The following is a 12,699-nucleotide window of genomic DNA, read 5'->3' on the forward strand; positions in this document are numbered from 1 at the left end:
GGGGTCCTTAGGCTTCACAGGCAAGCGCTTAACCGCTAAGCCATCTCTCCAGCCCAACCATGGGATATTTTTTATAATCATGGAAAATGTTAATAAAAATTGGGAAAAATAAAAGAATTGTACTTCTGCTTCCCTCACCCTAGTTAGTGCCCACCACTTGTCAATCGCACTTAGTTCGCTCCAGCTGCTCTCTGGGTAAGTACACAAGTTTCCAACCTGACAGCAGGATATACGAAGACACAAAGAAATCCTTGAAACAATATCAGCATCTAAGCGCTGGCGGTGGGAGGCAGGATTAGTATTGACTTCAGTACCTGTCACTAACAAATTACTTCACAACAAACATGTATTGACTTCACAATAAATAGGGGTATATGAAAATGTTTTCCTTTCTCCTTGATGGGAACCCTACAGTGGAAATCCCAAGATCAAAGGACGGTTAGCTCAGAGGGGAGTGCCATCCAGGCCCCACGAAGTGAGCCTAATACATATTAATGTCTTCCACTGGAATCTGGAAAAAAAATCAGGGGCTGGAGACATGGCTTAGCTGTTAAGGCGCTTGACTGCAAAGCCAAAGGATCCCAGTTCAACTCTCCAGGACCCACGTAAGCCATATGCACAAAGGGGAACATGTGTCTGGAGCTTGTTTGCAGTGGCTGGAGGCCATGGCATGCCCATTCTCCCTTTCTCTCTCTCAAATAAATAAATAAAAATAAATTTAAAAAACACTATAAGTTGAAAAATCTACCAGCCTAGGTTCAACTCCCCAGTCCCCATGTAAAGCCAGATGCATAAAGTGGCACACGTGTCTGGAGTTTGTTTGGCAAAGGCAAGGGGCCCTGGGAGGCCCATACTCATGATCTCTGTCTCTCTCTCAAATAAGTGAATAAATATACAATAAAATTTTTTTTAAAAAACTGCCTTGAGGCCGGGCATGGTGGCGCATGCCTTTAATCCCAGCACCTGGGAGGCAGAGGTAGGAGGATCACCATGAGTTCAAGACCACCCTGAGACTCCATAGTGAATTCCAGGTCAGCCTGGGCTAGAGGCCCTATCTCAAAAAACTCAGGACACTGGCAGGTACGGACCTTCAGCTGGGCAAAGGGTTTCTTAGAAAAGACTAGATTTAGTTACAGGGGTTGACAGACTCTTCTGTCTCCCAACTAAAGTTTCCTACACTTTAGGGTTTCAGGCATCTTGCTTGTCTCCCAGGTACCACTGTTGAAACCTACATATACACCTTATCTATCCTATGACATGATAACCTCACAGCAGCAGCCTGTATTATCCCTGACCATGGGGGTGTCTCAATATACAGTTCTCTTCTCCATTGCCAGCAGAGGGCAGGAGGGGTTAGTGGGGAGAGAGAGAGACAGAGAGAGGCCTCAGGGACTGGCTCTGGGGGGCCTGGGCACCTCTCTTGCCAGGCCTCAGTAAAACAGTGAGAGCAACTCAAGAATTCCTTCTGGGCTGAAGACATGGCTTAAAGATCCCAGACTCGAGTCCCCAGGACCCACATAAGCCAGAAGCACAAGGTGGTGCATGCATCTGGAGTTGTTTTTGTTTTTTAAGTTTTTTAAGTTTATTTATTTACTTGAGAGAGAGAGACAGACAGATAGAGAGAATGGGCACACCAGGGCGTTTTGCATCTGGAGTTTGTTTGCAGTGGCTGGAGACGCTGGCACACCCATTCTCTCTATCCGCCTCTCTCTTTCTCCCTCTCTCACCAACAATAAATAAATAAATATTTTGTTTTAAAATTCCTTCTGCCTGTAACTGTAGTTGACAAACACCAGATCATGGGAAACCAAGCTGGAAATGGTAGTATATGCTCATGATTCCAGTACTCAGGAGGCTGAGGCAGGAGGATTATTATAAATCCAAGGACAGCCTGGGCTATAGAATGAGACCATGTTTCAAAGGGGGGGGGGAGTGGAGAGATGATATAGCAGTTAAGGCACTTGCCTGTGAAGTCTAAGGACCCAGGTTCAGTTCCCCAGTACCCACGTATGTCAGATGCACAAGGTGGCAATGTAAGTCTGGAGTGGATAGAGGCCTGGGGCACCCATTCTCCCTCCCTCTCTCTCCCTCTCTGTCTATCTCTTTCTCTCTCCTAAATACATAAACAAAATATAAAATAGTATAAAAAAGGAAAAACACAAGGTGGGGCTGGGGAGATGTCTCAGTGATTAAAGGTACTTGCTTGCAAAGCCTGACGCCATCCAAGGTTCAATTCCCTAGCACCCATATAAAGCCAGATATACAAAATGGAGTTCATCTGCATTAGCAAGAGGCCCCAGCGTATCCACATTCACTCTCTGTTCTTTCTCTCCTCACAAATAAATGAAAACTTTTTTAAAAAATACACATGATGGGGGCTGGAGAGATGGCTCAGTGGTTAAGCGCTCGCCTGTGAAGCCAAAGGACCCCGGTTCGAGGCTCGACTCTCCAGGACCCACGTTGGCCAGATGCACAAGGGGGCGCACGCATCTGGAGTTCGTTTGCAGTGGCTGGAAGCCCTGACGCACCCATTCTCTCTCTCTCTCTCTCTCTCTCTCTCTCTCTCTCTCTCTCTCTCTCTCTGTCACTTTCAAATAAATAAGTAAAAATGAGGAAAAAAAAAATTTTTTTAAATACACATGATGTGTAATTGAAACTCATGAGCATAATTAGACATTAGGACAACACTAAGCAGCAAGGCGAGACATTGCAAGTTCAGGCATCAGGGAGTCATGAGACAGCAAGGAGCCACAGACCACAGTTCTGATGTTCTTGGAAACTCACTCTGCTCGGGAGTCAACAACCCATTGGTTTGTGTGACCAGGCTCTGTGAATGTCACTCACGTGGGATCATGTGATGGGATGAAAGTCAAGGCTCTGGTGTTTTAAGGATTCTGGTCAGAAACACGAGCCAGAGGGCAAGATTCCTCTGAAACTCTTGTCAGTGCAAGTCACGTCCACCCTGGAACAAAGCTCCACAGTGAAGGCCGAGGATCACGAGGCCATGAATCAGAACAGCAGATTTAATGTGAAGAACCAAAATCCAAGGGTCACTAAGCTTGTGGCTGGCTCTCCCACAGTCAGCTATGGAGCTAGAAACAGCTCTCCCAAGGAACCAAAAACAAAAAATAAAGTAAAACAGCAGTCTCTGATGAGCATGGGGGCGCACACCTTTAACCCCGGCATTCCGGAGGCTGAGGTAGGAGGATGGCTGTGAGTTCGAAGCCAGCCTGAAACTAATTCCAGGTCAGCCTGGGCTAGAGCAAGAGCCTACCTTGAAAAACTACAAGTTTTTTTTTTTTAAAAAAAGGACAACACAGCAGTAATAGGTTGAGCCTTGAGCTGACAACTCTGTCCCATCACTATCTTCCCAAACATTACCAGTCCTGAGGACCTGATGGCTGGTTATCTGCAGAAGGAGGGGAGAGGAGGGGAGACAGGGAGGATCTGAAGAGCTGGCCAAGGCTATCAACTTTGGCCAGAAGTCTGAAGCTGATAATACAACCTATGTGTGGGCTTTACTCATCTACAACACAATTTTTTTTTGAAATAGTTTTATTTATTTGTGTGTGTGCGCACACGCGTGGGCACAGGCGTGCTCGAGGGTGAAATAGAAGGACTGCCATGAGCTCAAGGCCACCGAGGGGCTACAGAGTGAGCTACAGGTTAACCTGGGCTACAGAGAGACCGCACCTCGAGAAAGAAACAAAAATAAACTCCAGATGCACATACCACTTTGTGTGTCTGGTATTACATGGGTATCGGGTAATTGAAGCCAAGACAGCAAGCGGAGCAAACAAGTGCCTTTCACCACCGTAACATTTCCCAAGCCCAGGCCTGACATTTAACAATAGATTTTACTGAACAATCCTCGTCACCCATTTCACTGGAAGAGTGTTAGGATGTAAAACCCTGAGCCCACATGCTTATATAAGAACCACAGGCAAAAAGCCCTTGTGACAGGGCCCGTGTCCTGCAGGTCACCACCATGGTTAGAGTAAGTACTCTGAGCCCCAGGCCCCTCAAAGACAGAGAAACAAAGAACACACTGCCGGGGCTGGAGGGATGGCTTAATGGTTAGGACATTTGCCTGCAAAGCCAAAGGACCCAGGTTCGATTCCCCAGGACCCATGTTAGCCAGATGCACAAGGGGGTGCAAGCATCTGGAGTTCGTTTGCAGTGGCTGGAGGCCCTGGCACACCCATTCCATCTTTCTCTTTCCTTCCCTCTTTCTCTGTCAAATAAATAAATAAATATTTTAAAAAAAGAACATACTGCCAAGGCCAAACCCACCTTTGAAGCCAAACCAGTAATAAAAGTTCATAAATATTAAAAATGTGGTCCAATTCTGTTTGGGGCAAAAGAGTTGGACTTGACTCCCTGGTACCCACACAAAGCCAGATGCACAAAGTGGCCCATGTATCTAGAGTTTTTTTGCAGCAGCAGAAGGCCCTAGCATGCCCATACTCTCTCTACCTTGTCTTCCCTGTCTCAAGTAAATCAATAAAAATAGCTGGATACCACCCACAGGCACATAGCCTATAGACTAGTCTCACTACCTTAGAGATACTTGTTAACCATGTTTATTGCCACTCAATTCACAATAGCTGGGAAATGGAACCAGCCTAGATGGCCCTCAACTGATGAGTGGATAATGAAGATGTGGCACATTTACACAATGGAGTTCTACTCAGTGGTAAAGAAAAATGGAATTATGAAATATGCAGAAAAAATGGATGGATCTGGAAAGGATTACACTTAGGGAGTTAACTCAAGTCCAGAAAGCCAAATGTCACATGTTCTCTCTCAAATGTGGATCCTATCTACAGATGACTGGACATCTGGGTGAGTAGAAGAAAACTCAGCAGCAGAGACCAGTAAGGTAGAAAGGAGATATAAAGGGAATAGAAGGGGGGGGGGGAATACGTAATAGGATGGTATTGTATATAAGTAAGTAGAAAAACAAATTAATAGGGGAGAAAAGCCATAGTGAGGTCAGAGGAAGAGACTAAGCAAAGAATTGGCGGAGGGAAGGCTAATCAAAATCTAATAGGATATAAATAAATCGTATGGAAACTTACTTTTTTGGACAATGGCACCCACAGAAGCCATTGATTGTTACTAGAAAATTTTCAGTGCCAGGGATGAGATGCCTTCCTGTGAGTTGTTGGCCAAGGAGGTCCCTGATGGCCCCAAAACATTACAGGCCATTGCCAAGGCTCTTGGTTTCCCACCAAGAATGTATAGTAAGACCATATTGCTTAAGACTCCACACACTTGGGCTGCAAGGCCACTGAGAAATCCTATTGGAGCTGAGCTGAAAACCTCTTCCATGTAGACCAGCTGACAGAAAGCTGGAAAAAGCTATGCTGCATGCAGTTCAATGGGAGAAAGAGAGGTCTTCAGTGGAGATACTTAACAGTGGACACGGCAAGCCTTAAATTTGGCCAGCCAGGCCAAATGAGCCAATGGGTGAAATACTGGCCTGTCTGTTACAGGGAAAACCAACTACCCTCTAATTGGACTAGAGGCCTGCTCCATGGGAGGGAACACATCCCTAATACTGAAAACCTACAACAGGGGTAGTGATGAGCCCTAAGGGTACAACGTCTGCTGGTGTCTGGCTAAATACATATATTATGCTTATCAAACTGCCCAGTAAGCAGTTTATATTAATGCTATTCTCACTTTTGGCTAGAGAAGCTTCTCTTTAGATGGCAGTGACCTTGGGATGATTCAGAAGGCATCATGGGGCTGGGAAGAAGTGACAGGAGTGCTCAGCACTGCAGTATCTCTATCACACCTTCCAAGGCTCAGGGTTCATTGCAGAAGAATTGACGAAAAGAACGTAAGAGCCAAAGGAAGGGCAGGGCTCCTTACAACATGCTCCTCCTGACACAAAATGGCCTGGATATCCATGACCTCACAGTGCCTGACATTATCTATACCAGACCATCATAATAGATGGAAAAGATCATGACATCAAAATAAAAAACAGACTGACTGAGGGGGAGGGTGATATGATGGAGAATGGAGTTTCAAAGGGTAAAGTGGGGAGGGGGATTACCATAGGTTATTGTCTACAATTATGGAAATTGTCAATTAAAAAACAGCAAGCCGGGCGTGGCGATGCAGGCCATTAATCCTAGCACTTGGGAGACAGAGGTAGGAGGATCAACGTGAGTTCAAGGCCACCCTGAGACTACATAGTGAATTCCAGGTCAGCCTGGGCTACAGCGAGACCCTACCTTGAAAAACAAAACAGAAAAAAAAAAAAAGCAGCTGGGCATAATGGTGAATGCCTTTAATCCCAGCACCCAGGAGGTAGACATAGGAGGATTGCTATAAATTTAAGACCAGCCTGAAACTACATAGTGAATTCCAGGTCAGCCTGGGCTAGACAGAAACCCTACCTCGAAAAAACCAAAACAAATAAAAATAAATAAAAATATTTTAAAAATATAATTCAGAGCCTGATGCAGTGGTGGATGCCATTAATCCCAGCACTAGGGAGGCAGGCAGAGGTAGGAGGATCACCATGAGTTCGATGCCACCCTGGGACTACACAGTGAATTTCATGTCATAAAAAATTCAGTAGCCATATCGACATATATTCGGGGGTCACGGATGTGTGCAGAACATGTGTGGAGTCTGTGTGTGATGTATACTTGTGAGAGTTCAGTCTCTCACTGGACCCAGTGCTGACCAGTGAGCCCTGGCGATTAGCCAGGTTCAACTCCACATAGGACTGGACTTCCAAACTGGCCACACTAAGTTGTTTACTTGAATGTTGAAGAATCACAACCAAGGTGACTGTGGTGCTCCCACGGCCTCATGATCGCTCGTATCTGCTGACCCACCTCCTCAGCCCAGGAACTGCCATCTTGGCAGAACTGTTCCAGATGGTTCTAAGCTGGCTGTGTTGTTTCATGTTACAAGAACCACAAGGTACCCTGTTATGATTGCCACGTGATAAGTGGGGAAACTGAGGCATAAAGATGTGAAGTACCTTGCCCAAAGCCACATCACCAGTGAGTGGTAGGACTGGGATTTGAGACCAGAGTCCATGTCCTTCAGCAGGTCTCTAAAATACAACACAACTGTTAAGCAAGGTGACCTTGAATGGAGTGAGACAAGGGGGGAGCTAACTTTCACCTTACACACTTCTCTAACATGTCAGCACTTTATATGAAAGCACTGAAAAATAAACTTTTTTAACAGAATTAAAATCCCTGGAGGACTAGAGTGTCCTAGCAAGTTGTTATGAATAACCAAGAGGCTATGACATTGGAACTGAATTTTGAAAGATTTCTGGCAACACCCCGCCCCCTTTTAGGAATGACCACCAGCTGGCCTTTTCTCATCTTTCGATCCCTGGAGGCCACCATCTGGTCACTCATTTATCCAAGACACAGTCCACTGAGGTTCCCTCATTGACTTCTGTGGCATTTGCCTGCTTGCACCCACAGGTGGGGCTGTCCTTCCACCCACTCTCCTGCCCAGGGCTGACCTGTGCTCTTATCCAGGAAGTCCATGGACTCCTCGCTGGCACTGAAGTGGGTGGACGAGGCCTTCTTTTCGGCGTCCTGCTCCACGTCGGAGCCCGTGTGCACGGAGGAGTTGGTGCTGGTGGGCGAGCGTGGCATGTCCGACAGGGAGATCCTGCGACCCGAGCCCCCGCTCAGCATGGGTTTGCTCATGAGGATCTTGGGGGACGCCGTCATGTCAAAGTTAAGCTTCACCTTGTCCTGTTTGTCTATCTTGGCCGTGCCGGCGCTGGGGTTGGTGGGATCGAGCAGCATTTGGTATTGGCTATTGGGCGTGTAGGGTGTCCTGAACGGAGAGTAATTAAAAACCCCGAACTTCCTGCGAATGTTCTCCACGTAAACCTCCATCTCCTGCATGGCGCTGTTGAAGATGCTTTTCGTCTTTTTCACAGAAAAGGGAATTTCTTTAGACATGAGGTAGCAGTTATTTATTGGAACCCAGGCCCTAGGAGGGCAAAAAGAGAAAAGAGGGCAAGTCAACTTCAGTCATTTCCACAATTGGCTGGTTTGTTTGTTTGTTTGTTTGTGTTTTCTTCATGCAAACCAAATTAGCCTAGCATGTTAGCCAAGACTCTGAAATGCGTGTTCTCGTGTTAGGTAACTGACCCGGTTTGAATGGTTAATGAATGACCCACTTCACAGACATGCTAAGGGCAGAACACCAACAACAAAACAGCAAAGATGTTAAAAGGCTCCAGAGATTTAGCCATTTTAATCCATTAAGAGCACAATAAATCCCTTTGGTTTTTTGCTGGGACAGAATCAAAAAAGAAAAGAAAAAAAAACAGTGACTGTGGCCTCGGGGACGTCTCTCGGGCCTCACTCAGTACATGGACAGAACTCACTTTCATTGCAATTGAAACAGGGCTAGAATGCAACTGCAGAAAATCGTGTTCCTAGAACAACGTGCGTACTTTTGTTTTGCTTCATGAGACAGGAGCTATGAACTACGTAGGCCAGGATGACCTGCAACTGAAGATCCTCCTTGCTTCAGCCTCCCGAGTGCGGGGCTGACAGGTGTGCCCATCATGCCTGGCATGTGCACACTTTTGAACGTGACATAGTAAGCGTGGATGATTACTAAAAGGCAGCCTGGCGTCATCAGGTACACACCAAGGCAGTCACATCCACCCACATCAACACCTCACATCTGAGCGTGCACTATAAAAACTCCAAGGGGGGGGGGAGGGGGACACCAGAGGCTACTCTTCTAGAATCAGTCTCTCTCACACAACTGCAACAGCAGCTGGGAACACCACAGCCACCAGGGTAGGTGCTAAGAAGAGATAAGAGATAGCAGGGACAGCACTTGCCATTCCATTCCTACAACCTAATTTGCAGCTTTTCCAAGGAGGCCTTTTGCATTTCATGGGCTCAAATTCAAGCCAGGCATAAAGGCGTGGGATGGGGGGATGGGTGGCACAGAAAGAGAGGCATCAGCTTAGTGGATATCCAGTGGCCTCCTGGGACTCTGGACCCAGGCCAGCTAAGTCTCCCTTCCCTTCCCCCTCCACACTCTATTTATTTACTTATTTATTTATGTCTTTTCGAGGTAGGGCCTCATTCTGGTCCAGGCTGACCTGGAATTCACTATGTAGTCTCAGGGTGGCCTCGAACTCATGGCGATCCTCCTACCTCTGCCTCGCCAGTGCTGGGATTAAAGGCGTGTGTCACCACGCCCGGCCCCGCCCCACACACTCTAATAAAGGGTAAGGGAGCAGTGTACTTCTTACATGGCGCTGCACGTCTACTTTGCCAGACGACACTGAATTCCTGTGTCTGAAGAGGAAATCACAGGCGACATGAGACCCATGCAAGGACCACAGCTCAGCACAGGTTGACTAGCACCGAGCGCCCTTCAACACCTACCTACTCACAGATGGCTAGAAATAACCAGCTGCCCACATTTTCTCTAAGGCCACTGTAGCCTGGGACTGGAGAGATATTTCAGCAGTTGCTTGCCTGTGAAGCCTAAGGACCCAGGTTCCATTCCCCAGTACCCACGGAAGCCAGATGCACAAGGTGATGCATGCATCTGAAGTTCATCTGCAGCGGCAGGAGGCCCTGGCACGCCCACTTGCTCTCTCATCTGCCCCTTCCTTCCCCCATCGAATTTAAATAAATAGGGCTGGAGTGATGGCACAGTGGTTAAGGCTCTTGCCTGCAAAGCTGAAGGACCCAGGTTCGATTCCCCAAGACCCACATAAGCCAGATGCACAAGGGAGCACACACATCTGGAGTTCATTTGTAGTGGCTGGAGGTCCTGGCATGCCCATTCTCTCTCTTTCTCTCTACCTGCTTATTTCTCTCTCTTCCTCAATTAAATAAAGAGATTAAATTTAAAATAAATAAATAAATAAATAAATAAGAATTCCTCTTTTTTTTTTTTAAGGGGCCATAGGGAAGACCCTCTATGCTGGGGCACAGGGATCTGGGCCAGAGTTTACAGGGAAGCCCCAGCCTCAGATCCTCACCTAGGGGCGGGTGGAGAGTCAATGCCAGGCACCTCCAGGAACTCCGGTAAAGCAGCCACACTTTTGTGATTGTGGCCCCCTAAGCTGGTTGGGTTTCAAGGTGGTAACTATTTCCTCTTCGTTTACCAAGTGTCTTCAAGAGGCCTAGGCAGGAATCTGTTTGCAGCCCACCAGGGAAACAGCAAAGACAAAGGAGACTGGCTTGACTGTACAAAGCCTCTGGAAGGGCTGTGTCAACAGAGGCCGGAAGAGCAGCCACCCAGCTCGGGCACCACAGCCACTGCCACAGCCAAGTGACCCTGAACAGCACGCTGACCTCGGCGCGCCTCAGTTTTCTTATCACGAAGACTGAGCTAAAGGCAGCTTACACAAAAAGGGCGCGGGTGAGCTGGGGAGATGGCTCAGCAGTTAAAAGCGCTTGCTTGCCAAAGGCCGTTGGCTCGGGTTCAATTCCCCAGGACCCAAATAAAGCCACATGCACAAAGTGGCACATGCATCTGGAGTTTGTCTGCAATGGCAAGAGGCCCTGGCTCACCCATACTCATTCTCACATTGTTTCTCTCTCCCCTCCCCCTTACAAATACATAAGTAAAAAATATATAATTTTTTTTCTTTTCTTGGGGTTTGTTTGTTTGTTTGTTGTTCAAGATAGGCTCTCACTCTAGCTCAGGCTGATCTGGAATTCATTCTGTAGTCTCAGGGTGGCCTTGAACTCATGGCGATCCTCCTACCTCTGACCCCGTGACTGCTGGGGCTAATGGAGTTTGCCACTGTGCCTGACAGTAAAAATATTTAAAAAAAAAAAAAAAGATCATAGTGGCTGGGCACTGTGGTGCACGTCTGTAATCCCAGCACCAGGGAGGCTAAGGCAGGAGGATCAGAAGTCTGAGGCCAGTGTGAGACCACACCAAGAGACCCCGTCCAAACCTAATCAGCATCTGACCACTTGGTACGCGGCAGGCACTTGATGAGTATCAAGTATTTTTCTCAAAGCTCTGTAAGGACTGGTTACAATATTTTCTATAGTTTTACGTAATTGGGATGTATCTCAAATAAAACATACACAAAAGGGCTGGAGGGATGGCTTAGCGGTTAGGGCACTTCCCTGAGACGCCTAAGGACCCACGTTAAACTCTCCAGATCCCCTGTAAACCAGACACACAAAGGCGAGGCAAACACAAGGTTGCGCTTGCCCACTAGGTGGCGCAAGCATCTGGACTGAGATTGTACTGGCTGAGGCCCTGTGCAAATTCTGTCTCCCTAAAATAAAAAACAAATTAATAATATGCACACACACACAGAAATCTAGGAACATCTTTCAAAGAAAAAAAAATTGCACAATGACACTCTTTTTTTTTTTTGGCTTTTCAAGGTAGAGTCTTGATCTAGCCCAAGCCAACCTGGAATTCACTATGTAGTCTCAGGGTGGCCTCAAACTCACAGCCATCCTCCTATCACTCCGAGCGCTGGGATTAAGGGTGTGCGCTACCACGCCTGGCACAATGAGTCTCTTTCATGCTGCTGTGATTTCTCCAGGTGCCACCTGAACTCACTGCGGTAGGTCATCTTGACACTCAGCATACAAAGTTCTAGGACAGTTCCCACCCAACTGCCCTAACCTAGTTCACAGCTACAAGCCCAGGCTTACACTTTGGTTCCACTGCCCAAAGTGAGCTCCTTGAGCGAGAGCATCGCAGCATTCCTCCTGTATGCCTCTCTTGGGTCACCACCTTCTGCTTCCTCTGGGTCTCGCCAGAGCAGGCTGTGGATGAGCCTTGGTGGCTGGGCTTCATGGTCCCATCCAGGGAATCTGGGACACACAGAGAACCAAGAACTCCTCTGGGAGCATCTGTATCCCAGCTCTCAGGGACCGAAAAGCCTTGGCCATCCACCACATGACAGTGGACTATCCTTCCCAGCCTCACAACACTCCTCACTCAAGGTGAACCCACCAGGTGGTACAGACCCTTGGAGGTGACAGAAGATTACAGGTGCTACAAAAGGAACCAGAAACGGCACAAAAGTAAGAAGGAAAGAAGGGACAACTTCTACCCGGAGCCAAGGACTTCACTGAGGCTGGGGAAACAGGCTCAGCTCAGAGCATGAACAACGCTCACATTCTGACTTCATGTAAACAAGAACACCTTCAACGGCTGGCGGGCAGGTAAGAGGAACGAAGTCCTCACAAGGTGCTCACAGCAGGGGGAGCGGAGGGTGATGTGCTCACCCTCTCACCTACATGCCAGCAGACATGTATGCGCCACCTCGCAGAGTAAGAATCCTAAACTGTCAGGCTGGGCACGGTGGCGCGCGCCTTTAACCCCAGCCCTTGACAGGCAGGGGTAGAAGGATCGCAGTGAGTTCGAGGCCAGGCTGGGACTACACAGTGAGTGCCAGGTCACCCTGGGCTAGAGCGAGATCCTACCTGGGGTGGGAGGAAAGAATCCTAAGTTGTCAACAAAGCTGACACATGCCACGTGCTATGACCAGGTGGGTAATGTACACACAGTCAGCATTGGTCCCGCCCTTCAAAGACAAAACAAGTGCCTGCTCACCACCCGGACCTCTACCCCAACCATCCTCCTTCCCAGCCACCAGTTCAAAGTTCCCAACAGCAGAGGCTTCAGAGACTCCTTGCCTCGTTCAGTCACATCAGAACCTTTTCCCACACCGCCCGT

General features: G+C 47.8%; 1 protein-coding gene across 17 annotated transcripts in view; it reads right to left on the reverse strand.

The window, feature by feature from the left end:
• The window catches only part of Zmynd8 (zinc finger MYND-type containing 8), a 138,397-nt gene that overhangs the window by 52,227 nt on the left and 73,471 nt on the right, over window positions 1-12,699 (reverse strand). For all 17 annotated transcript variants that reach the window (XM_045155865.1, XM_045155871.1, XM_045155870.1 and 14 more), the window contains one exon: window positions 7,511-7,992. In XM_045155865.1, the coding sequence (XP_045011800.1) occupies window positions 7,511-7,992 (482 nt within the window). The remainder of the gene's footprint in view (window positions 1-7,510; window positions 7,993-12,699) is intronic.

The sequence above is a fragment of the Jaculus jaculus genome, chromosome 8, assembly GCF_020740685.1.
Source record: "Jaculus jaculus isolate mJacJac1 chromosome 8, mJacJac1.mat.Y.cur, whole genome shotgun sequence".
NCBI classification, from domain to species: domain Eukaryota; kingdom Metazoa; phylum Chordata; class Mammalia; order Rodentia; family Dipodidae; genus Jaculus; species Jaculus jaculus.